The sequence below is a fragment of the Oncorhynchus keta genome, chromosome 28 (assembly GCF_023373465.1).
Source record: "Oncorhynchus keta strain PuntledgeMale-10-30-2019 chromosome 28, Oket_V2, whole genome shotgun sequence".
Taxonomy (NCBI): Eukaryota; Metazoa; Chordata; class Actinopteri; order Salmoniformes; family Salmonidae; genus Oncorhynchus; species Oncorhynchus keta.
In genome coordinates this window covers 13,315,577-13,342,571 of record NC_068448.1, presented here as the reverse complement: position 1 = coordinate 13,342,571, position 26,995 = coordinate 13,315,577, and the positions used below count along the sequence as shown (strand labels likewise).

The 26,995-nt window shown below is 43.0% G+C and overlaps 1 protein-coding gene across 33 annotated transcripts in view; it reads right to left on the bottom strand.

Moving 5' to 3' along the window:
• LOC118360667 (E3 ubiquitin-protein ligase HUWE1-like) overlaps window positions 1–25,329 on the bottom strand; it is an 89,308-nt gene extending 63,979 nt beyond the window's left edge. For 13 of the 33 annotated variants that reach the window (XM_052484897.1, XM_052484907.1, XM_052484889.1 and 10 more), the window contains exons 1-25: window positions 25,176–25,326; window positions 23,833–23,918; window positions 19,403–19,453; window positions 19,116–19,185; window positions 18,907–19,005; window positions 18,247–18,453; window positions 16,855–17,007; window positions 16,454–16,516; window positions 16,139–16,216; window positions 15,949–15,996; window positions 15,582–15,750; window positions 15,135–15,235; window positions 14,581–14,731; window positions 13,997–14,124; window positions 13,507–13,647; window positions 13,040–13,160; window positions 8,865–8,972; window positions 8,617–8,718; window positions 8,309–8,389; window positions 8,017–8,123; window positions 7,015–7,207; window positions 5,485–5,576; window positions 4,394–4,614; window positions 4,173–4,230; window positions 98–274 (exon numbers count right to left, since the gene is read on the bottom strand). In XM_052484897.1, the coding sequence (XP_052340857.1) occupies window positions 98–274; window positions 4,173–4,230; window positions 4,394–4,614; window positions 5,485–5,576; window positions 7,015–7,207; window positions 8,017–8,123; window positions 8,309–8,389; window positions 8,617–8,718; window positions 8,865–8,972; window positions 13,040–13,160; window positions 13,507–13,647; window positions 13,997–14,124; window positions 14,581–14,731; window positions 15,135–15,235; window positions 15,582–15,750; window positions 15,949–15,996; window positions 16,139–16,216; window positions 16,454–16,516; window positions 16,855–17,007; window positions 18,247–18,453; window positions 18,907–19,005; window positions 19,116–19,160 (2,643 nt within the window). In that variant the 5' untranslated portion in view covers window positions 19,161–19,185; window positions 19,403–19,453; window positions 23,833–23,918; window positions 25,176–25,326. Of the gene's footprint in view, window positions 1–97; window positions 275–4,172; window positions 4,231–4,393; window positions 4,615–5,484; window positions 5,577–7,014; window positions 7,208–8,016; window positions 8,124–8,308; window positions 8,390–8,616; window positions 8,719–8,864; window positions 8,973–13,039; window positions 13,161–13,506; window positions 13,648–13,996; window positions 14,125–14,580; window positions 14,732–15,134; window positions 15,236–15,581; window positions 15,751–15,948; window positions 15,997–16,138; window positions 16,217–16,453; window positions 16,517–16,854; window positions 17,008–18,246; window positions 18,454–18,906; window positions 19,006–19,115; window positions 19,186–19,402; window positions 19,454–21,230; window positions 21,623–21,753; window positions 21,896–23,832; window positions 23,919–25,175 lie in introns of those variants that run through there. The other 20 variants (XM_052484915.1, XM_052484912.1, XM_052484918.1 and 17 more) reach the window with 10 other exon arrangements.
• Window positions 25,330–26,995: the final 1,666 nt, after the last annotated feature.

Below are 26,995 nucleotides of genomic sequence, written 5' to 3'. Positions count from 1 at the left end.
CCACATCTCTTAGTCTCACCAGTATGGAGTTACAGAGCCCAGCTACAGCCTCCCATCATAACCACACACCTCCCATATCCCCAGTGTCAGGTCTCACCAGTATGGACTTGCAGACCCCGGCTACAGCCTGGCAGGCAGCTGATGTGGGGAAGTCGATGGGCAGGTTGGGTAGACCCAGGATGGAGACCAGGGGTAGGAGACCCTTCTGGTTGACAAACTCCTGACAGTGGTCGTCTGTCGTGTTGTTACTAAGGATCGACTCCACAAACTTCATCTGGGAAGGAACACAAAAAGGGGAATGTTAAGGGGTAAGGAATCAAATATCATTTTATTGGTCAAACACACATATTTAGCAGATGTTATTGCAGGTGTCGCTAAATGCTCGTGTTCCTAGCTCCAAAAGTGCAGTAATGACTAACAAGACAAACACATCTAAAAGTAAAATAATGTCATTAAGAAATATTGAAATATTAGGATGAGCGATGTTGGAGTGGCATTGACTAGAATACAGTAGATGCACATATGAAATGAGTAAAACCGTTTGTAAACGTTAACCTTTTCACACGTACCAACAAACGGGTGTGATCATTGTATAGTTACTGTAGCATACAATCAAACGGGTGTGATCGTTGTTTAGCTCTATAGTCACTGTAGCATACAATCAAACGGGTGTGATCGTTGTATAGTTACTGTAGCATACAATCAAACGGGTGTGATCGTTGTATAGTTGTATAGTTACTGTAGCATACAATCAAACGGGTGTGATCGTTGTATAGTCACTGTAGCATACAATCAAACAGGTGTGATCGTTGTATAGTTCTATAGTCACTGTAGCATACAATCAAACGGGTGTGATCGTTGTATAGTTCTATAGTCACTGTAGCATACAATCAAACGGGTGTGATCGTTGTATAGTTCTATAGTCACTGTAGCATACAATCAAACAGGTGTGATCGTTGTATAGTTCTATAGTCACTGTAGCATACAATCAAACGGGTGTGTGAGTTCTATAGTCACTGTAGCATACAATCAAACAGGTGTGATCGTTGTATAGTTCTATAGTCACTGTAGCATACAATCAAACAGGTGTGATCGTTGTATAGTTCTATAGTCACTGTAGCATACAATCAAACGGGTGTGATCGTTGTAGTCACTGTAGCATACAATCAAACGGGTGTGATCGTTGTATAGTCACTGTAGCATACAATCAAACAGGTGTGATCGTTGTATAGTTCTATAGTCACTGTAGCATACAATCAAACAGGTGTGATCGTTGTATAGTTCTATAGTCACTGTAGCATACAATCAAACGGGTGTGATCGTTGTATAGTTCTATAGTCACTGTAGCATACAATCAAACAGGTGTGATCGTTGTATAGTTCTATAGTCACTGTAGCATACAATCAAACGGGTGTGATCGTTGTATAGTTCTATAGTCACTGTAGCATACAATCAAACAGGTGTGATCGTTGTATAGTTCTATAGTCACTGTAGCATACAATCAAACGGGTGTGATCGTTGTATAGTTCTATAGTCACTGTAGCATACAATCAAACGGGTGTGATCGTTGTATAGTTACTGTAGCATACAATCAAACGGGTGTGATCGTTGTATAGTTGTATAGTTACTGTAGCATACAATCAAACAGGTGTGATTGTTGTATAGTTCTATAGTCACTGTAGCATACAATCAAACGGGTGTGATCGTTGTATAGTTCTATAGTCACTGTAGCATACAATCAAACGGGTGTGATCGTTGTATAGTTCTATAGTCACTGTAGCATACAATCAAACAGGTGTGATCGTTGTATAGTTCTATAGTCACTGTAGCATACAATCAAACGGGTGTGATCGTTGTATAGTTCTATAGTCACTGTAGCATACAATCAAACAGGTGTGATCGTTGTATAGTTCTATAGTCACTGTAGCATACAATCAAACAGGTGTGATCGTTGTATAGTTCTATAGTCACTGTAGCATACAATCAAACAGGTGTGATCGTTGTATAGTTCTATAGTCACTGTAGCATACAATCAAACAGGTGTGATGGTTGTATAGTTCTATAGTCACTGTAGCATACAATCAAACGGGTGTGATCGTTGTATAGTTCTATAGTCACTGTAGCATACAATCAAACAGGTGTGATCGTTGTATAGTTCTATAGTCACTGTAGCATACAATCAAACAGGTGTGATCGTTGTATAGTTCTATAGTCACTGTAGCATACAATCAAACAGGTGTGATGGTTGTATAGTTCTATAGTCACTGTAGCATACAATCAAACAGGTGTGATTGTTGTATAGTTCTATAGTCACTGTAGCATACAATCAAACAGGTGTGATTGTTGTATAGTTCTATAGTCACTGTAGCATACAATCAAACAGGGTGATTGTTGTATAGTTCTATAGTCACTGTAGCATACAATCAAACAGGTGTGATCGTTGTATAGTTGTATAGTCACTGTAGCATACAATCAAACAGGTGTGATTGTTGTATAGTCACTGTAGCATACAATCAAACGGGTGTGATCGTTGTATAGTTCTATAGTCACTGTAGCATACAATCAAACGGGTGTGATCGTTGTATAGTTACTGTAGCATACAATCAAACGGGTGTGATCGTTGTATAGTTACTGTAGCATACAATCAAACGGGTGTGATCGTTGTATAGTTCTATAGTCACTGTAGCATACATACAATCAAACAGGTGTGATGAGAACAGTTGATGAGAACGCTTACTTACAACGTCCATTTTCGATTGACGCAACACTTTTTCCCCACAGAAACATTTTGCACAAACACAGTCCTTAACAAGTCACGTCCAGAATGTGATCTGTAGATGTCTGAACATTGAATCCAAAAGGAAACCAAAGTAGCTACAGCGTAACACAATCATCCAAACCGGAAAATATAGGCTACATTTGTCCTCGCGCTAACTGAGGAAAGATTGACATATTTTGTATAACTCAAATATGACTCCCGGCTGACAGAAACTACAATATGAATTAGCTAATAGCAATTACTATTTATAATTAATCACATCACGGGTGAGCTCACCATTGATTGAAATAATTGAGTAAAACACTTCCTGGAAATTGAAAGTAATCTGACGATGGGTAGTTTGTGAGCGCCGGAACGTTTCTTTTTTTTGCATCAACCAAAGATAAGAGACCAGATGAGTTTTGTCCGTTTATAGTATGCATGTTGAAGGGGTGTGTCTTCTACAATCATCCACTTCCCTTCATTCATTCATTTCCGCAAGTTCACCCAAAAGAAGAGTGAACCATTCCCTCACCTCATTATAACATCTTCGGTCTGACAGATTACGTGACACCCAGAATGCATTGTATAATTTCAACAAATATGGAGCCATACATAGCTGGCAAATAGTTTAGCTCATTATCATCAGTACAACCTTCAAAAAATTATTTTACACGCATCATAGGTGCCCATTAAAATAGATGCAATTATCGGAATACATTATTTGTCACAAGTACTTGAAAACATGTTAAAACTGTAAATTCATTATGCTCCATAAGCACCTACAGTAGAAATATGATACAGAAAATAAGGAACTTTCTATCAAAGTAATACAAATAATAACTTTGGATATGTGTGTAAGGAAAACAACAAGGCAAAGCGAACGCCAGCAAGAAAATGTTCCAATTCTTGGAAGACTGCAAACATACGCATACTTGATCCGCGCAAACATACGCATACTTGATCTGCGCAAACATACGCATACTTGATCTGCGCAAACGTACGCATACTTGATCTGCGCAAACGTACGCATACTTGATCTGCGCAAACATACGCATACTTGATCTGCGCAAACATACGCATACTTGATCTGCGCAAACGTACGCATACTTGATCTGCGCAAACATACGCATACTTGATCTGCGCAAACATACGCATACTTGATCTGCGCAAACATACGCATACTTGATCTGCGCAAACGTACGCATACTTGATCTGCGCAAACGTACGCATACTTGATCTGCGCAAACGTACGCATACTTGATCTGCGCAAACGTACGCATACTTGATCTGCGCAAACATAAGTGAAGTGTGGTAGGCTCTCCTCAAAGGAGTAAAGGGACTTGATTTAAGTGTGCCTTATTGCAGGTATGATCACATAGAATAAACAGAGAACGTGCATCAACACACGTACCACATTCAGAATGTAATCCATCAGAGGAATCGGTATCCTCTCTTCAGTGCCAACAACCCTATAGGAAATGACAAAACTATTATCCCAACTCCCTATCAAACATGTAACAAAATATAAATACATAAATGATTTATAAATATAGAGAGAGAAAAAATTATATCAGGGGCAATAAATCCTGAATTGATCAGGAAGAATCACATCGCTGATTTGGAATGTCATACAGTTCAACTGGCACTGACTGTCTGTTGTTCTCTGGTTCCCCCTGCTGCTGGGTGAAGGTATGGAGCGCCTCCTCTTCCTCCTCATCTTCGCTGGAAGCCTCTTCGGCAGCGTGGGAGGAGCGGGCGGGGGGCGCGGTGACGGTGCCATCAGTCTTCTGGATAGAGGGCTTCTGACAGATGTACTCTGGAGCTCGGCCCAGGTTACAGATCTCCTCCAGTAACTGGGAGAGGACAGTTGACATTTTAGTCATTCAGCAGACGCTCTTATACAGAGCGACTTACAGTTAGCGCATCCATCTTAAGATAGCTAGGTGGGACAACCACATATTACAGTAAGTACATTTTTCCTCAATAAAGTAGCTATCAGCAAAGTTGGTGCTGGCAAGATAAGATAAGTTCGAGTGCTGGTGAAAACAAGGCAAGGGAATTTGTTTTGAAGAGAAGACAAGTGTGTGTTAATTTACCATAACGTAAAAACTCCAAGGATAAACATTAAGTTGTTCCTGTTCAGATCACATGGCCCAGCTTAAAGAAACAATCATGTTGTGCTAATTCACTATGCAGTTTACAAGGTTAATCTATATTATTAGGGTCCTAACACATGACCTGAACCAGTTGAACTCTGTGCCCTAGTTAAAAGCTACAAGACCTCAGTTTTTCCTGGTCAAGTCACATGGAGTTAAAACTACAAGTCCAGACATGAACAATGGGTAGGGATGGGCATTTGAATGAGTGTCTGTGCACTCACTAAAATCATTTTGAGTAATTGAGTACTCTCACATGTTACCGTGAAACGGGTTTGAAGGCCAAAAGAGATTGCAGTATGCTAAAAGGTTGTTCTAATGACTGATGGTTCTGATACACAACTTTAACATCGTCACTGCATTTGACATACTCCAAAACAATAAACATATTACAGTTGGAAATTGTGCCTGTGCTTATACATTTAACCTGCTAAAATAGTTATACTTTTATTTGATTATTAGTAATCAAATACCAACCTGTACTGGAGTACTCACTCCCAAACCTGCTCAATGGTGCTGATCATTGCAGTTTTTCCAGGCCTCCAGTACATGTCATTGTAAACCCACCTTGATGATGGCAGTAGTGGCGTCAGTCTTCAGAGTGGGTTGGTGTCTCATCAGTTCATCCACAGCACTGCCCAGGTTGGACGCTGTATCTCCTGTACACACACACACACACACACAACACAGCATGGTTACATACAGACATCTGCATCAACAGTGTAGTGTCACCATACTACATTGAACAAAAATATTTTAAAAAGTGATGGTCCCATGTTTCATGGACTGAAATAAAAGATCCCAGAAATGTTCCATGCTCATAAAAAGCTTGTTTCTCTCAAATGTTGTGCACAAATTTGTTTACATCCCTGTTAGTGATTATTTCTCCTTTGCCAAGATAATACATCCACCTGACCGGTGTGGAATATCAAGAAGCTGATTAGACAGCATGATCATTACACAGGTGCACCTTGTGCTGGGGGCAATAAAAAGCCACTAAAATGTGCAGTTTTGTCACACAAAACAATGTCACAGATGTCTCAAGTTTGGAGGAAGTGTGCAATTGGCTTGATGACTGCAGGAGTGTCCACCAGAGCCATTGACAGAGAATTGAATGTTCATTTCTCTACCATAAGCCACCTGCGTAGTTTTTGAGAATTTGGCAGTACGTACAACCGGCCTCACAACCACAGACCACGTGTATGGCGAGCGTTATTTTGATGTCAACAAGTACCGCATGGTGGCCGTGGGGTTATGGTATGGGCAGGCATAAGATATGGACAACGAACACAATTTAAATTTACCAATGACAATTTGAATGCATAGAGATACCGTGACAAGATCCTGAGGCTCATTGTGAGGCCCATTTTTGTTTGTAGTATATTTGACCAACAGATGCATATCAGTATTCTCAGTCATGTGAAATGCATAGATTAAGGCTTAATGCATTTATTTCAATTGACCGATTTCCTTATTTGAACTATAACTCAGCAAAATCTTTGAAACGGTTTCATTTATATTTTTGTTTATTTAGAACCTAAAAATACTGAACAGAGTAAAAACTAACGCACAACTAGCTAAAGCTCAAACCAAGTTAATTCACCCACTGAGTCAAACAGCTGAAAAGACAGACATGTTTCTACCAGCACCTGTATTTAAACCCCCCTCTTTAGGCAGTCTCCCTTACCTCTAAATACTACATCTTTGTAGCTAGGCAGGAAGTTACGTGATGTGGGTAATAAACTGTTCCTTCTCCCTTCGTGACTTATCACAGTCACCATTCCTCACTAATCCACACTTACCTGTGGCCACAACTATGCGATTGTCTTTTCCCCCTAATTAGTAACTCTACAAGCCCCTGGCTCTTATCCAACCTCCATTACAATATACATTCCTCATACATGTAACCATTAACTTCTAGTGTAGCAGGTATTTCAAATTACAACCCAACATTCCTATAACAAACACATATTTTTCAACAGAGTGAATTGTGTCCCAATATACTACCTTCCTTTAAGTTAACACACCTCTCTCAAAGGTCTCTCTCGCCATACTAGATTGCAATAACACACACACACACGCGCGCGCCCAACTCACCCAGAGGGTCAGAGCTGCGGCGTCGTCTCATGGCAGGCAAGTAGTCAGGTGACAACAGCACCTTGAAAAGGCGTTCAAAGGGCTGGCATTGGACGAAGGAGTGCAGGCCTCGCGCATTCAGGCACAAGGCACTGAACACGTTAGGGAGAGAACCAAGCACCTCCCGGGTAGCCGGGACCTGCAGAGAGAGAGACTGTGAGAGAGAGAAAAGGGAGAAAGAGAGAAAAGGGGGAGGAAGAGAGAGAGCGAGTGAGAGACAGAGTGGCGAGGGTAGGGAACAACTGGGAGGAAGGGGACTGGGGAGGGAGGAAAGGAGGGTAGGGGGAAGAGAGGGTACGGAGGGCGGGGGAAAGAGAGGGCGAGGGTACGGAGGGCGGGGGAAAGAGAGGGCGAGGGTACGGAGGGCGGGGGAAAGAGAGGGCGAGGGGAAGAGAGGGCGAGGGGAAGAGAGGGCGAGGGGAAGAGAGGGCGAGGGGAAGAGAGGGCGAGGGGAAGAGAGGGCGAGGGGAAGAGAGGGCGAGGGGAAGAGAGGGCGAGGGTAGGGCATAGGGAATCAAAACGTAAAGGCAATCAGAAGCAGGGGGAAAACAGAAGGAAAGAGTGAGGGAGGAAAGGAAGCAGTGAAACCAAGGAGGGAGAATGACTTTTTAATGCAATGCTGTGTGACAGAGAGGAGATGGAGGGCAAGATGAAGACTAGGCAGTGTAGGCTCTATATCCACTGGCTACACCGGTGTTAATGACCCCGCTGAAAAAGATGTCAAATGTGCAGGAGAGGACAAGAGGGAGATGAGAGGGTGAGCAGTGAGAGAAATGAGATGAGGGGGTCTGCTGAGCGACTGAAGAGGTAGAGAAAAGATTGAGAAGAAAGAGAGAGTGACCTCGCATTCAGACACCAACGACAAACTTTCCCTCGCACTTATCAAAGCCAACCTGCATCGACGACTATGGAATGGTCTGAATGCAGGGTGAGCCGAGAGGAGATGAGTGCTGTGGGACTCACGTCTTTGATTAGCAGGGCATGCAGCATGACGTCAGTCAAGCCATTATCCTGCAGGGAGGAGAGCAGAGATGGCTCCTGGAACACAAACACCGTCACCACCTCCGTCGCTGTGGAAGGGATGAGGGAGGGGAAACGAGATAAATATGTTTAAAATCAACATGGCATAATGTATGCTTTGATGGACTTCACAGAACTTTCGCAATGATCAAGTGATATTAGTAAACATACTATACATTATAATGCATGTCATGGTAGATTCCTCTGAAGCATGTTGTGTGACTCGAGTACTCACCAAGTAGGAAAAGGGAAGGTCCATAGTACTCTGCATTACTGATGATGTGCTTGAGTGAGGTAGGCAAAGACCCGTCCATGACTGGAGAAGAGAGGCCATACAGAGACCAGGAGGTTAGTCGGGCTACGTCCAGGGGGAATTCATTCAACATTTTCCCATCATGTTTTGTTGAAGCCCCAGTACCTATTATAAGCATTACAACCTTAACCCATCTGATCATATAAGACCAGTTCCCCTCAGATAGCTTAAGTTTTGCGTATCTCCATTGTTCATGCTTTTTAAGAGTGTGGTTATCAAAGCTCGCTCACCGTGACGGATGCCATCAGAGAAGGCAGGGTCCTGGATGGCTTTCTTCAAGAAGTTTAGCATTGACTTCAGCAGAGCTGCTCTCTGGGGAATACACTGCAGGCCTGGAGGGAGAGAACACATGGGAGATGGAACACATGGGAGTGTGCGCGTGCGCGTGAGCGTGCGCGTGCGTGTGCGTGTGTGACTGAGCGTGTGATAGTCTAAGCTGAGAATGTTTGTTTATGTGCGTTGCTATGCGAGTGTGTACCTGTGCGGGGCGTGCTGGCAGTGCTGCTCTGCGCTCGGTGGTCTGTCTCAGGTCTGGAGCCAGAGGACGTTGAGGGACCAGGGCTGCTCTCCATCCTCTCTTCTGACACTTAAGAGGACACAGTTTTAGCAACCACAACACAGCTAACAGCCACACCACCACCCCGCCGTTGCCACAACACAGCCAACATCCACACCACAGCCACCAAGACACAGCCAACATCCACACCACAACACAGCCAACAGTCACCAAGACACAGCCAACATCCACACCACAGCCACCACACCCGAGGGGTCAGGGTTCCAGTCTAGAAGCATGGTTTCAACTGCTTCGACAATTTTGCCTCGGTACTGCATAGGGATGTACATTACAGTCAATTTTGCTGTCAACCAACTGACCCTCATTAACCGGTTAACAAATTGTATGTATAAAAATATGTATAAACAGTAAAATGACGTGACCAACAGAAAATACTATCAGAGATATGTATATAATGAGATTCTTATTTCTCCCCGCCCTAGCAATGGTAGTCATCCCAAGGCTGGAAGGCAGGCGACAGAAACACACTGGGCTTGTTTTGGAAGGCAGGCGACAGAAACACACTGGGCTTGTTTTGGAAGGCAGGCGACAGAAACACACTGGGCTTGTTTTGGAAGGCAGGCGACAGAAACACGCTGGGCTTGTTTTGGAAGGCAGGCGATGTAGAAACACGCTGGGCTTGTTTTGGAAGGCAGGCGACAGAAACACACTGGGCTTGTTTTGGAAGGCAGGCGATAGAAACACACTGGGCTTGTTTTGGAAGGCAGGCGATGTAGAAACACATTGGGCTTGTTTTGGAAGGCAGGCGATGTAGAAACACATTGGGCTTGTTTTGGAAGGCAGGCGATGTAGAAACACATTGGGCTTGTTTTGGAAGGCAGGCGATGTAGAAACACGCTGGGCTTGTTTTGGTAGGCAGGCGATGTAGAAACACACTGGGCTTGTTTTGGAAGGCAGGCGATGTAGAAACACATTGGGCTTGTTTTGGAAGGCAGGCGACAGAAACACACTGGGCTTGTTTTGGAAGGCAGGCGATGTAGAAACACATTGGGCTTGTTTTGGAAGGCAGGCGATGTAGAAACACACATTTTCCCTGGGCTTGTTTTGGAAGGCAGGCGATGTAGAAACACGCTGGGCTTGTTTTGGAAGGCAGCTAACATGCTAGGATGTAGAAACACATTGGGCTTGTTTTGGAAATATTTTTTTTCAATCAGGCAGGCGTTATAGGTTGCTCAGAGACACATTGGGCTTGTTTTGGACAGATTTTGGTGAGAGTGAAAGCTCTTAGTTCACCTCTCCCTCTATGATACTATGCATAGAAAGACAGGGCATTTTTCTTCAAGAGCTTATTGAAAACATGTAACGATAGCAAGCCAATCGTCTTACGTGCTCAATTATAGGCTATAGCATTTTGACTGTAACTTCGGTAATGAAGCAGCTAAGTCAATCAAACAACATAATTCCCTGGAAAAAAAAATAAATTCTAAACCTAATGTGAGCAGATGTGACAGAGGTGGACTTGGATTGGTTGCTAACATGACTAGGATTGGTTGCTAACATGACTAGGATTGGTTGCTAACATGACTAGGCGCACTTCAATTACGAGTTGAGATTGAGAAATATTTTTCCTTTTCAATCATGGCCATCAAAGGCAATTGCATTTAGAATAGTTATAGGTTGCTCAATGACTGGGCTTACAAAAGCACGTTTCACTCCAGTGAGGAGTTACTCTGGCTCTGTCCGATAGGTGATAGGATATTCATGTATGCAGTGGGCGTGATAAAATGCATGACCATAATTCCACAAAATTATGCAAATGAACTTATAGACCGATAAGCATGACTGATCAAATCTACATCCTTATATTTATACTGCCGCCCGGCCCAGAAAGACCATTTCCATAGATAAGTCAGATAGAAAAATTACTAAAAAGACACAGGCATCACCTTTGTGCACAAAACATCTATTAAATTACTAATAATTGTCGCTGAAGCCAATTTTTTTCTTATTCAGCACTGAAAAAATTATAAACAACAAAAGAAACGTCCTCACTGTCAACTGCATTTAATTTCAGCCAACTTCACGTGTAAATATTTGTATGAATAAGATTAGATTCAACAACTCGCTGTTGGCTGGGCTCCTGCCTGTGCCATTAAACCCCTACAACTCATCCAGAACGCCGCAGCCCGTCTGGTGTTCAACCTTCCCAAGCGTCACCCCGCTCCGCTCTCTCCTGAACATCCGCTACAAGACCAAACTGAACAAGTTCCACAGACATGTGACTAACACAAAAGTAACAGTCAGTATCTGGTGGTGGCCACCAGCTGCATTAAGTACTGCAGTGCATCTCCTCCTCATGGACTGCATCAGATTTGCTAGTTCTTGCTGTGAGATGTTACCCCACTCTTCCACAAAGGCACCTGCAAGTTCCCAGACATTTCTGGGGGGAATAGCCCTAGACCTCACCCTCCGATCCAACAGGTCCCAGACGTGCTCAATGGGATTGAGATTCGGGCTCTTCGCTGGCCATGGCAGAACACTGACATTCCTGCCTTGCAGGAAATCATGTACGGAACGAGCAGTATGGCTGGTTGCATTGTCATGTTGGAGGGTCATGAGCCTGCAGGAAGGGTACCACATGAGGGAGGAGGATGCCTTCCCTGTAACGCACAGCGTCAAGATTGCCTGCAATGACAACAAGCTCAGTCCGATGATGTTGTGACACAGCGCCCAAGACCATGACGGACCCTCCACCTCGATCCCGCTCCAGAGTACAGGCCTCTGTGTAACGCTTATTCCTTCGACGATAAACGTGAATCCGACCATGACCGCTGATGAGACTCGTAAGTGAAGAGCACTTTTTGCCTGTCCTGTCTGGTCCAGCAACAGTGAGTTTGTGCCAAAGAGCAACGTTGTTGCTGGTGATGTCTCGTGAGGACCTGCCTTACAACAGGCCTACAAGCCCTCAGTCCAGCCTCTCTCAGTCTATTGCGGAGAGTCTGCACACTGATGGAGGGACTGTGCATTCCTGGTCTAACTGGGGCAGTTGTTGTCGCCATCCTGTACCTCAGGTGTGATGTTCAGATGTACCGATCCTGTGGCCTGCCACTGCGAGGACGATCAGCTGTCCGTCCTGTCTCCCTGTCTTAGGCGTCTCACAGTACGGACATGACAATTTATTGCCGTGGCCACATCTGCAGTCCCCATGCTTCCTTGCAGCATGCCCAAGGCACGTTCACACAGATGAGCAGGGACCCTGGGCATCTTTCTTTTGGTGTTTTTCAGAGTCAGTAGAAAGGCCTCTTTAGTGTCCCAAGTTTTCATAACTGTGACCTTAATTGCCTACCGTCTGTAAGCTGTTAGTGTCTTAACGACCATTCCACAAGTGCACGTGCATTAATTGTTTATGGTTCATTGAACAAGCATAGCAAACCGTGTTTAAACCCTTTACAATGAAGATCTGTGAAGTTATTTGGATTTTTACAAATTATCTTTGAAAGACAGGGTCCTGAAAAAGGGACGTTTCTTTTTTTGCTGAGTTTATATTCATCCAGTGTCTGCCATGTTTTTGGATGATGTCATCGCTGCTCCTTGTGCACATGTCATGTTGGTCCATATCAACCAGATTTAAGCACGATATAGTCCATGAATCAGCGTTCCGCGAACCTGAGTAGATTACCTTGAAAACAACAGTCGGACATCCTGGACGCAGTCTCCAGTTCTTTTTAGATCTCAAGTATAACACCACCACACCCAGCCACAACGCCATAAGACCCCAGCCATACCACAACAGCTAACACTGGATCTATATTATCACCCATAACAAAGGCAAGGCTATTTAACTTCTTACATTCTAGTTTTGGGAATTGATTAGTTTGCAGGTAATGACCGTAACACAACACATAGCTAGCTAACTATTATAGAACAATTACTGGACAGTACCTCCACATACCGTTTAACCCTCAACAAAAGTCAATCAAATGGATCTATATTGACTGACCAAAACATCGTACCAATTTTAGACTAACACCTTATAACCATGTTGATCAATTCATATGGTCTCTTCAACTAAATGTAGGCCTATAGCCCAATGTATGGAACCGCTGATGGACAATAGAAAATAAAAAGGAGCCTACAGCTTTCTGACTGGCCATCCACGTCCGTGTCCATGTCCTCAGATTCCACGGTAGAGTTGGGTCTCTGGATCTTTGGCTTGATGACAAAAGGACACTCTTTTCTAGACAGGTCCACCTCATGCTGCACAGAGAGACAGAGAGTGAATGAGGGAGCGAGAGAGAGGGAAAGAGTTCAGGACCTTGGCACATGGGTGTTCCAGCAGAGACTGAGCTGAGTACAGAGCCCCTAGAGTGCTGCGTCAGGTCCCAGGCAGTGAGGTGCGTCGTCACCCACTCAAGTTATTTATGCAACACATTTATTATTACCCAAGTGGGTCACAAAGGCCCCCAAAAGCCCTCTGGCACCAACATGTCAATTTAAACTAATAAAAGCGTTTTGGCTGGGGGCAACAGAGATAGGCAGAGGAGCCTGCCCTGTATCTAGAATGGTAGGTGTGTTAGGGGTATGTGTGTGTAAAGGACCCTACCTCCAGCCTGCTGATGAAGATGGTAAGGCCGGTATGTGACTGGAAGGCTGCCATGTCCAGGTTGGTAATGAGGTCCACCACTCGAACTGCACGCGTGACAAACGTGATCTGGTCCTGCTCGTCCCCCAGGAACTTGATCACCTACAGAGGAAGGGAGTAAGGGAGGGGAGAGGGAGCTGAGACTGTGCGCATACAAACACTATGGATCAGACTACATAGTAGTCTACATGGAGCCTTTTAGAGCAGAAGGGGGCTTAATTGGCATACCTATGGGGACCATAAGCAGGAAGAATATATTTAGATCTGTTCAGCCTTTATGCAGAGCAAGTGAGTATGCTGGACTGGACATACACAGTCTGTGGGCGATCAACAGATCATTCAAATTGTCAGACACCTGCGCAGCATACGTACATAGTGAAACCAGGCCGGCTTAGCAGAATAAAAAATGGTGAGTAGACGACAGGTCAGAGGTGAAAGTGTGTTTCTTTACCTTGAGCAGGGCTTCCATCATCCCACAGGAGACCAGGGCCTCCCCCCCAGCGTCGTAGCTGGCCAGGTGGTAGAGGAAGGAGAACAAAGCAGTGGCAAACTGGTGCGGGTACGGCTCCATCAGAGGGTCTGAGGAGACAAACACCCACCGCAGGTTAGAGGCACAGTCAGGGATATTGAACTCTGTTCAACGGTCACCTCAATTAATTATTTTTGTTGCAGGCCTTTCAGTGCAGTTGCCCATTTGTTTAGGCAGCCTTGCTTCCTAGAGCTGGGTCCATCAGCCTCCACTGGATTCTACTCAGTCACACAGACAGGCATAGTGACAGGAGACCAAAATACCCATCATGTCTTGAAGAATAGTTCTTAAAAGAGTTTCTTTTCAGAACTTAGTACAACAGTCATATCTGACCATAACACCAACTCTGAAGATGTGTTATTCCATTGTTTGCACCTATCTAACTAAGTGGCTCTGGATAAGAGTGTGTGATAAATGGCTAAAATGTAAAGGCTTGTGTTCTCATTGGACTGGCATCAAAATCAGTCCAAGTTCAAATCGATAGACCACTCAGCTAGACCACTCACCGATCATGGCCTGTATGCAGTTGCGCACCAGCACAGGCAGGAAGCCGTGGTAGGAGGCTGTGCCGGTGCAGTCGATGATGTTGGACAGCTTGGGCGTCCTCTCCAGGTGCACTATGGATGTTAAGGTGCGTAAAGACGCTGCCTTTATGTCCTGAGGAAAGAGACAGGGTATTCATGAAACTATAGAATTGCATAGAGGATTACATATAGGCAAAAAGGTATGTTTTCCTGGACTTTCAAGATATCATTATTTCCAGGATTGTATGACTGTGGAAACGCTTTAGGTACATATACAATGCCAAGACAATCATGATTGTATTGTCAAATCTGACCACAAACCACATTGCAATCATATTGTAATGATCACGGTCTTGTATTAGTTACATTAACTACAATCCAGTGACATCTGATACTAGTCTATAATATGACATGATTGCAGTCACAATATTGGCTCCAATTTCACACCTACTATTGGTATGTGACACAGACCCACCAACCCATTAGGGGCAGAGGACAGCAGGATAGAGTGGAAAGGAGAAAGAATTATTTCTTACCACAAGCTGTTTGTCTGTAATCTGTAGCACATCTACCAGCTCCTCTATCAAGCCGTTGTAGAGAATACTGTTGGCCGACTCCTGGAGTGCATTGGAGTACACTGTGGAGGGAAAGAACCCCACAATACAATTAGCTACCACGCAAACTCATTTCAAAGAGTGATCGACATGTAATGGATGAAATGAATTGAGTGCATTAATCCCCAGAGGGGAAATTGGATTTGACACATCAGACAGACAATTCAGACACACAGGTAAACATCTCAGAGACATAAGCACTGATTACCGACTGAACATAGAACTTGTAATGGTGGATGTAGAAAAGCACCATGTCATTGGCAGTGAATGATGGTCTGAGAGTCTAGATTAAGCTCTACATAAATCCAATGAATTATAACCTCTTTTGAACTATATTGAGGCAGCACACACTCCCTCCCTCCCCCTTACCCAGTATAGAGATGGCGTGGAGCCTGGCCTGCACGGCCTGCAGTCTCTTCTTGTGGTTGGAGAAGCCATGGGCCAGTCTGATGTGTGTGAACAGCAGAGTCTGCTTGTCTTTAGGGATGTTATACATCACCGTAAGTGACTCCATGATCTCACTGGGACTCTCAGAGATCTGGAAAGACAACATAGAATATCAGGAACATCTGAATTTGGCCTGGGGGATAGGTTGGTTTCTTTAATATGAATGTAGGATCAATGTAAGAAAAGCAGCGAAGTCCTAAACAAATAAAAAAAGGTACATTTACTTCTGTTCAGTCTTCGTTTAAAATCATTAAATGCTCTGAGAAAATAGACAACATTTGTCCCTTACCTTGTCGAGCTGTTCGATGTGAATGTAGTGTAATGTGTTACTGCTGGTCTGTCAGGCAGAGAGAAAGTTCACAAATGGTCAATAAATCCACTCATAACAAGACATGCCTTACTAAAGACCAGGGACATGCATTAGTCGCCCACTAATATTTGTTTTCTGGTAGAGTACAAGGAAATGTGTCAGTATTTACCTTCCTCTCCACTTTGACCTCAGGGCCAGGTTCAGCATAGAACTCAAAGTGCAGTGTGGTGGCACTGGGAGGGTACTTCTGCTCAGGTCACCATTACAGGGATGGGGGATGCCAAGAGAAGAGATGTGGAAGGAGGGGGAAAGAGACAGGTGAAGGATGCAAACAGGTGAGTCGTGGGGGGGGGTGATAGAAACTAACATCATCAGTATCATTTGACAGTCAATGGGAAATGTAATCATTACAAAGCAAATGAGCTGATTGTCTGGAGAACGCAAGCCTTTACAGATTGTGACAATGATAAAGGTTCAGCCTCACCGTCATAGGCAGGTCCCTGCAGCACTCAGCCAGACCGAAGCCATTCTCCTTCCCTCCCCAACTCTACAGGGATAACGTCACACATCAGACCACCTATTCCTATCGCTTCATTACCTAGGCTAAATATCAAGGCAAATACATTAACAGAGAATTATTTTTACTCTACTGCTCTATACGGTTGGCCAGTTGGTTTTGAAATACAACACCAAGTGCTAACATCAAAATAAGCTGTGGCTTGCATGTTGAAAACCTGTAAGACTGAAAGCCAAAAACAAACGGCTATGTCACTCATTATCAACGTTTAGTCGGTTTAACATGGACATGCAGAAGAAAAGCATCAACAAGCATGTCTTCATCAGGATATCTGATAACATGTTCTCATTCTGCCACCTGTACGGTACCTCAGCCAGATGTTGGAGGCGTGCCAGCAGAGGGGTCCTCTTGTCAGAGCCCAGTCTGGTGATGTAGTTGGAGCGTTTACTGAACACGTACAGGAGGTTCAGTACAGACAGCACCACCTGCATGTCACATGACGCTAACAGGGTGGTCAAGTGCTGTGAGGAGAGAAAGTGAAAGACTGTTTGGCTCATTCCACCTAGGTTTGTGACAGGTGCATCACCCAGAGAGGAAGAACCAGTTTATTAATTTAACCTTTACTCAGGACACGTTATTGCAATGTGTTTCCTGGATTATTTTACAAAGGCCCCCAAAGCAACACTCTCTGGCAGCAAAACTGTCAATTTAAACCAAGAGGTGAAACTATTTTAGGCAAGTGGGTCCCAACAAAGCTAAGCAGGGAGGCCCACTTAACCCAACCAACAGAAGAGGAAAGCATGTCATTGTGAACAAATGGGTTGTGTCAGAAGGGAGAAAATGTTTAAAGGAAGTGAAAAGGGGAGGCATCCTGAACATGAACTTGTCCAATAAGAAGTGGTCCACAGTTTAATATTCAGTATGCTCTACTAAACATGACCCTGGTCATTATGTCAACTGAAGAGTGATCCTACTGTCCCTGGTCATTGTGTCAACTAGAGAGTGGTCCTACTGTCCCTGGTCATTGTGTCAACTGGAGAGTGGTCCTACTGTCCCTGGTCATTGTGTCAACTGGAGAGTGGTCCTACTGTCCCTGGTCATTGTGTCAACTGGAGAGTGGTCCTACTGTCCCTGGTCATTGTGTCAACTGGAGAGTGGTCCTACTGTCCCTGGTCATTGTGTCAACTGGAGAGTGGTCCTACTGTCCCTGGTCATTGTGTCAACTGGAGAGTGGTCCTACTGTCCCTGGTCATTGTGTCAACTGGAGAGTGGTCCTACTGTCCCTGGTCATTGTGTCAACTGGAGAGTGGTCCTACTGTCCCTGGTCATTGTGGAGAGTGGTCACTGTCCCTGGTCACTGGAGAGTGGTCCTACTGTCCCTGGTCATTGTGTCACCTGGAGAGTGGTCCTACTGTCCCTGGTCATTGTGTCAACTGGAGAGTGGTCCTACTGTCCCTTGTCATTGTGTCAACTGGAGAGTGGTCCTACTGTCCCTGGTCATTGTGTCAACTGGAGAGTAGTCCTACTGTCCCTGGTCATTGTGTCAACTGGAGAGTGGTCCTACTGTCCCTGGTCATTGTGTCAACTGGAGAGTGGTCCTACTGTCCCTGGTCATTGTGTCAACTGGAGAGTAGTCCTACTGTCCCTGGTCATTGTGTCAACTGGAGAGTGGTCCTACTGTCCCTGGTCATTGTGTCAACTGGAGAGTAGTCCTACTGTCCCTGGTCATTGTGTCAACTGGAGAGTGGTCCTACTCCTACCTCTATAGAGCTGTAAAGGTGCCTGGAGAAGCTGTACTCGATGAGCAGGGCGGTGAAGTTGAGCACGGCCAACAGCAGGGCTTTGAGCTGCCCGTTGTCCGGCCGGTCACACACCAGCAGCCAGGACATGTTTTCCACCGTCTGGCCCGCGTCACACAGGATCCCATCGAAACGGTCCAGCAGGTCCACCCAGTGGTACAGCTCACACTGGAGAAGATAGGGGCAGGTGAGGACTCAAGAAATCACTTTAGATAGAGCTAACATTCTGCTGATTCAGCATCAACACCTGGGCCACGTTCAGCAGACAAACGTTGTGGAACTTTACAGATAGAAAGGTCATGAATATAGCTGTTACATGTCAGAGGATAGTTTGTTCTACAGCCCTGGTGAACGAGGATATATCCCCGGTGACGCCAATTCAGGGTCATGTCAGTATAATACAGTGCTTGTTTCCCAGACCCAGATTAAGCCTGGTACTGGACTAAAACGCCTAATATTAAATCGAGGAGGAAGCTTAAAACGGTTCAGAGAAACCTGAAACATTTCTATACATTTACCTGATCAGGTAAAGTAATCCCTATGAATGAAATTGTGATCTAATACAAAGAATGAACATCACATTAACAAATCATTTGTTAAGTGCCTCTCCCTCCTGCTCACCTTGCCAATATTCCAGGTCTTGATGTGCTGCAGCTCCAACAGCAGTTGCTCGTCGCGGCATCCCTTAAGCTTCTCTATGAGCGTCCTGCAGTCCGCAGGCTGTGAGGAAGAGAGGGCGAGAGAGGAGGGGGAGACTGTAAAGGATGTAGAGTGCAGGCCCAGGTCCAACAGGGACTACAGACAGAGACAACATTGAGATGCATACTCACAGCTTCAGTGGGGGTTTTCTTTAACTTGCTTCTGTCAACCTTCATTGTCAATAGCTTCTATCTGATGCGCCTGTTGGAATGCAGAACATAATAGATTAAAATGCATGTGTGTTTCCATGGAAATTGGGCTGTTGTGTATAGTTGCAAATGTAGGCCTTACGTCTAGTCTAGCAACAACAAATGAGAAGTTAAATAGTAGATGGTAAGTTTAATTCATTTCAGACTGAAATGGAGCTTATGCAATGGGGTATTTTTGAGAAGAAAAAATATATACAAGTGTCACTTACAGTTAAGTAATTTGGCAATACCCACTTAACAGCATGTTTCATTCACAATGCCTAAAACAGGAGAAAGACAGTCATTCACACTATAAAGATAAAGGCATTATGAAAGACTACAAAATGTTTTATCCTGTGTCAAGGCACTAATTTCCGTACAAGCCTTTCAACACTTGTAAGGGAGAGAATAGTGAGAAGTTTAAAATAAACTTGTCTAACCCTAACTTACACATTTAGACATTAGGCCCTAATCAAAAAAACATTCCTCCCATGAAAAATGGGTTTCTCTTGTCCAACCAGGGGTCGTGTTAATGCAGAATTCTGCGTTTGTCCATGAGGAAAAAGATAAAGCATAAGAAACATCTTGCTGCATTTTGTAAACACGTATCTATAATGCTTCTTATTGTAATTTCTGCTCTGCAGAAGACTAATTTGACACTTCAGTTGCACTTCAATCGGATGAGATCTATCAGCAGACAGCTGATGTCTAGCTACTTTTCTGTGGTGCTTTTCTCGGTGTACCCTCAAGTGAAATGCAAGATCCATTTCAAGCAAAACATTAGGAAATGTAGCTGGCTGCATTATTTTTTTTATGAAAAACAGAAATAAGGCCATTTTTCATTTTAAGCTCATTTACTTGTGTGGCTGCTAGCCAAATAGCATTGCACTTCTGTTGTCATCTTGTGAAAATCAAGCTATTTTATGCCGAATGTGTTGCAATAATGTATTTTCTGTGTTATAAAAACACAGGTGAAATGGTTTAAAATGCAGATTTTTTGGATGGTCCTGGTTTGAAAACATATTTTTCTGAACTCGAACACAGACAGAACAACCAAGGAGGGCCTAGCTAGGAAAATCTATTTGCTCAGTGGTGCAGATTCAAATCATGTAGCCTATACAATTAGGTAACAGTCTGGACACAGCTTCTGAGCAAGACAGCCAAGTGTGGGTTCAAAAGTATAGGCCGAAAGGACAGTTGCGCATCCACACAGTTCCAATCAATACAATGTTGAGAAACATGGCACATTTCCACCAGTATATCTCTGAGCAACTTACTATCAAACATGGGTCATTATCACATTATCTCTCTAAGGCTTGGTTCACGACAACCCCCAGACAAATCAGAAAGACTATTGTTGCCAGCTACCCTCAACCTGTTTGCAATTGACTGGATTTGGGGGGTTTGCTCAGCTGGTTTCAAGCATTTGAAAACCTTGCTGATACAATCTCTTGATGAACAAGCTAACTAATATATTAGCTATATTAATCTACATTACAACATAACTGAATATAGCTGAAAGATTCTCGAACAGAACTAGTCAAAAATATCACACGTTACCAGTTTAATGTCTCTAACCTGTCAAGAAAAGTGCTTTAAAAGCATTTAAACTACAATGAATGTTCGCCAATAGACCGCAGAATCTAAGAACGTCGCAATTGGCTAACGAACGTTAGCAAAGTTACTACATTCAACAACAACGTGAGTATACGGCCAACTAACGTTAGCTATCTAGCTAACATCGACGTTCTCTACATACCGCGGTCATACTCAACGTAACCAAATTAGCTAGCTAGTCTAACACCAGACAAGCATGTTCCTATCCAAAACAAAGCTGGCGTTATCAAATAAAGCATACACGAAAAGAGCATCAACCGAATGGTAGTTAGGCAACTGTTAGCTAGCTAACATTACTGTAGCAGGCTAGCTACTGCGGTAAGGAAATGATTAGCTTGCTAATAAAAAGGGGGAGAGTTCACTAGCTAACGGGGCTAACTGGCTAATGGATAAAAAGTCGGTTAGTTCGCTAAACTGTAATAATACATATGTATTGCATACCTCATCGAAAGAACAAGGGTAAATCCTCGTTAAGCCCAAATGTCCGGGTAGGAGGTTAGTTAGCAGCTAGTTAGCCAGTTCCCCACTGTCACCCAGCTAGCTAACTAGCTATTTCAATCAATATTGCTTTTGAGGATGTCAACACACATCTAATACTCGAGGCAATAGCAAATAAGACGTATCTAACGAAATGTGTGGTAAACTAGCTAGCAAATTAACAAACTATGCTAATTCTAGCAATGACAAGTTGAGAGATTCAACCGCCGCTACCGCGAGTATTTTCCTCATTCCTCAAACGGTTCAACACGCCGTTAAATCTAGCGCCCGGCAGCAGTAGGCCTCACAAGAAGCCCGTCCTCTCCTGCCCTGCATCCGTACCAATACACAAACCGTTCACACAACTCGCAAGCTGGCTGGCAACAGTCACACCCGACCAGACGTGAACGAATCAGTCGTTTATGTTTTACCATACCTCCTCCCAAAATATTATGCTTTAAGTGGATAAAAAGACGCTCTCACTTACCGCGCTGGCGAGCCGGTTGGTTGGTTAGCTAGCCGAAACGTTTAATAACCAGCTGAATCATTCCCCATACGGACCTAACGTGACAGCGAGTTGGTGGTGTATTTCAGTTTTAGTTCATCAAATTTGCGTAGCTAGTTAGTACCTGTGATAGGAGATGGGCGTTAATTTCTCCATCCCTCTAAAACATGTTCATATTTTGTGTGGGAATATCTGCTGCAAGTTTCTGTACAAAAGTTAAATACAAATATCTCAATGTTTTCCATTGTAACAGCAGAAACATTTAGGATTTGAATTCCTGTGTGTTACTCAGCATTAAAAAAATACTTTGGGGTGGAGATTATTTTCCCCCACATCAAGTATTACTTTCTGAAAACAGTAACTATCAAAACACCCTCTATGGCCTTTTATAGAGTACTGACACACATTTTATTAAGCCCCTATCCAGCAACCACAAAATCTCAGCAACCAAATTGTGCATATATTGTCTTTATCATAAGAGTTGAATCTATAGATCTTCTAGTAACACAAGTCACCATCCATCCACCCTGTAACTAGAGTAACATTATCCTCTGAATAAACTGAAGGTACCAACGCAGACAGAGCTCATCTCCACTATCGTTTAGCAAGCAACACTTCATAAATGTAAAACATCAGCAGGTGAGCAAACATACTTTTGGCATTTTGACAGGAAATCCTGTCTGTCTATGTATACATCTCCAATCTAGTAAAATGTATTAGATGAACGCAATTAAAACTGTTGGGTTCTCTTCTATTTGCCAAAGCAATTGCAGCATTAAGGTGAGGCCAGACTGGCCCGTTAATTTGATTTGTATTCGTGAATTCAAATGCTTTCACAATGGGAGCCGCAGCTGAGATGATCAGTCCATATCCTTACAATTTCAGTGGTTTCCTCTATATGCATTTTCCGCTACATGCATTCTTGGCCTATTATTAGTATTGGCCAAGAATGTATTTCCCCCTTCAGCCAATTAGTAAAGAGGGCATTTTATACGTCACACACGGACCAAAATACATAGGTTCTAAATGTTGTCCATTCTCCACGTACAGTCTGGCCTCAACCATAGGGCGTTTTCACACATAATTCTGAGCTATAGTTCAAATCAGAGTTAGATTATTTGTTACATTGTATTTTCCCCCCACAATTTGGTCCGGTTGGTTTCACATTGCAAAATGTCAAACAAGCTAAAAGGCCTAAACAAAATCATGTGTTCATGCTAGTAATTAGTTTATTTTGCACAAAATGCTCACGTTAAATCCAATTATGATTATCATGAAATTAAGCATCACTTGCACCCCAAGCGTCATATTAATTTGGCCTTCCAATAATAACAGGAAATAGCATAATAGCTGCTCTAACTAAAGTGAAAAGGCTATATTCAGTAGCCAATATCCCCAGGATATGAAATTACGATGATGTATCCATTTCATCAAACAATCGCAGTCAAACAACCAATAATATAGCTCGCCTCTGGTTATTTTCCTGTGTTTGGTCCAGACTGCTTTCTCACCTGGCGCGAACCGCATCACTGCACAAATGGAATCGGACTGTGACCACCCTTTTTGAGAGATCCATGGTGCGTTGTTTAGTGCGCTTCGGAGTGCAGATAGTTTCGACTGGTGTGAACACTAACCAAACTAAAAGTGGTAAATGAACTCAACAATTTTGTGTGAAAGCCTCCTTAGAGCCCTGCAGCAAGAAGGATAACCACACTATGTGACATGAGGATGTCAGAGGGCAAACAATGGTCTCTCGAAGACAGTGGAATACATAAAAGCAAATCACTGGAAGAATCTCGATCTGCTGCTGTTTGTCTGACATCAATTAGACTGCATCGCTATTCAAATAGCTTTCTGATGGCCACAATGCTTTTAGCTACAATTCAAAGTCAAATGAAACATGTTGTAAGTATACAATATTCTCAAGTTCATCCCCTAATTATTTTAGTTAGATAAATAGCATAATAAAATGATGACAGAAGAACGACAACTTTGTTAGAAGAGATGAATACTTATTGTAAATTATAGTAGTTTACAATAATACCAGTAGTTGGTACATACCAGAAACTGCTTTGGTTCACTAGTGTCACCATCATTTCCTCCTCCTTAGCATTGTTTTGTCTGGTCTCCTAAAACAATCTGAGAGCCTAAAAACAAGCACATCTATTGAGCAAAATGTTGTTTTTTTAGACAGCTGGGCTCCTAAGGGGACATACCAAACCTATAGCTGAACAAAAAACAACTAAGACAATGGTTGGCCTACCTATTCGAATGAAGCTGAAGGATATGAGGGAACTGTCATGGATGGGGTGGCAGGTGGTTGCTAGTGGTTAGAGCATTGGGCCGAAAGGTTGCTAGATAGAATCCCCGAGCTGACAAGGTAAAAATCTCTTTCTGCCCCTGAACAAGGTAGTTAACCCACTGTTCCTAGGCCATCATTGTAAATAAGTGACTTGCCTAGTTAAATAAAGGTTAAAAAACAAAATGGAAAAGCAAATGGAATATTGTAAGGCAGTTTGTGAAACTGGATGAAATCTCAATCTAAAGGCTCATGAGAAATGTAAAAAAGACTGGGCTTATTAATAATCAAACATGAAAAACTCAAATGTTACTGACTATTCATACAATGTCAACAATATAAAATGTTATTTCAAATCCAATGGGCTGATCTGACTTAAATCAACCTCTACTTACTAGTAATAACTGAATGTGTGCTGGCTGTTGTGCTCAGTTCTGAATACCATTTCTAGGATCTCCTCGTAAAACAAACGACCTGTCAATCAAAATACCGGCATAATGTGATGTCCAGCGCTAGCTAGCCTAGTAACTCGCTAGCCTCTTTATATTGGTGTCGGTTTTCTGCTAAACTTTCATCCGCAATCTCGACTAGCTCCTCGACGAGTAGTAGTTAGTTGTAACGGGATATCTGATTCTCTGCCGCTGAGGTTCGTGTTTACATGGTTAATCGACTAACTCATTGTAAATCTCAAAGAAAAGGGCATCTGCCTCTTGCAAAATGCCTTTACCCTACACAAAATGCAGGAAACATAGCAAGCTAGGTTAGCTAGCTTTTCAGAAAACACGCAAGCTGCAGTGTGCTTGTAGTGCGTGTATAGCGCACCGCAACGACAGAGTTTATTCAAATTATTTTTGCCACAGTGGTTTTTCACTCAGTGGGACCAAAGAGAAAACTCTGGTGGGACTATGTATGCATGGTCCATGGCTAAATTAATAATGGCGGTTCACACAGCAGAATGTCCGTATTTTAGCCTAAAACGACGCGCATTTCAGACCCCTGCTTAGCACTAATCAAACCAATATGAACCGTTTTTAAAGACTCCTAATTTCAAAAATTCATCATACTAGAGCCCAATGTTAACGAAGATATGCATATAGTTGCTTACCTTAGATGCGTGTAAATTTCACTTCTCCATCTTGCACTAGCGAGCTGGGTAGGTTTGAATCTCGCGAGAACGACTGCGCTTCCTACGTAAGCTAGGGGCTTTCTGGCGAAGCAGGAGAGAACGACTGCCCCCCATGTCATTGAAGCCATGGAAGTTCACGGTCGACCGCGGTACTGCAGGCATTGTTAGCGGCAAACATGATCCCCGTTATAGTGAATGGAAAATGGCAAACTTCGTGTAAAGAACAACATGTTTAGAAGACAATCATGGTACCAATAGTTGCTTCTAATACACCAGATGTATGTCCTTCAAACGATGATTTAAAAAATCACATATAGAAGTTATAAGGATCATTTAGGGGCTAATGGCAGCATGCAGTACCCCAGTCGACCTTCTATTTGAGTTAGACAATGAGAGGTGGCAGCACTGAGCTAGCCTGTGACGTCACTTCCCGGAGTAGCTCAAAATGCGCATGTTCTTCTTCAGTGGGGTTTAACCGCGGTTGGCATCCAATATGTTGCATTACTGCCCCCAACTGAACAGTAGTATATAGAGCCATTACACTTTGTGATACAACATGGGAAAATGGAACGACTACTCATTACCCTACTAACTAACTAACTAACTAACTAACTAACTAACCCAAAATACCCTTTTCCAGTACACGACACACTGACATTACGTATAGATGCGCGCAGCAGTAAGAAAGCCATCACCATCTGCACCCATTCAACAAAGGCTAGGTTTACATTTTTATTATTTCTAAACATAACTTTTTGTGGTTCTCATATTCTTGCAGTGATGTTTTAATTCATGAACAGTACCTAAGATTATATTTGGTTGTGATCTTTTCAAAATAACTATTTTGATGGAGCAGTTGTTAATTAGAATACTAACGATCATTGATATAGGCAGTAGCAAAAGCTAGCCAAAGAGCCATTTTACTGGTTGAAGTTTAAGTGTTTTTTAAGTGTAATGCAGTTGATTTGCGATGACGACACAAACATTTCGGAGGCTTAAAATCAAATTATAATTCAAAAAATACACCTTGTGTATTCCATTATTCTGAAAGTAAGTTGAGACCCGACTGAGTTCCCCCAACAACAAAAAAACGAAAAAACACACTGTATATATAAATATATATATATATATTTGGTCCGCAGGCCAGTTGCCCATCCCTGATTTAATTGAAATAGCGTAGAATTCCATTCATTACTATGGAGGATTGCTCCTACTTGGGAGTATATTAAATATTAAATATTTAACAATATTAAAAGTCGAATAAAGGTTAAATAAAAGACATACATAGCATCAGCAATCCAGGGTTTGTATACATTAAAAGGTCGTCTCGTGCTGAACTGCACATGTGCAAGCCATCAAATCAAATGCACTCCTTCGATATAAAGGTGTTTTTTGGCGAAAATGAAAAACTGTCAGTTTGTCACTTTCACGAGGTTGTTAGTTCAATAGAACTAACAACGAAGGAATGATTTAAAATGCATCTTATTAACTTCTCAGACCTGGTCTGCTTAGTCTGTTTTGCAAACATTCCTGGAAGTCTCGTGATGTTGCGCCTCTGGGTTTAGAAACTCTGTGATGTTATGTGTCCTCAAGATGCCATATTAACCAACTTAATTTGGCTTCAATGAGTCTTCACATAGGAATGAATGGTGTCATGTGATTGATGGCTTTGTCCATTCATATATATCATCGTTGGTGACAATCCAGTGGTGGGAATGGAACTCGGTCATCACTAGCTTCTATGCATAGACATTAAAACCAGTAGAGTGATAGGGCTGACGTCATCCATGTATTCCTAT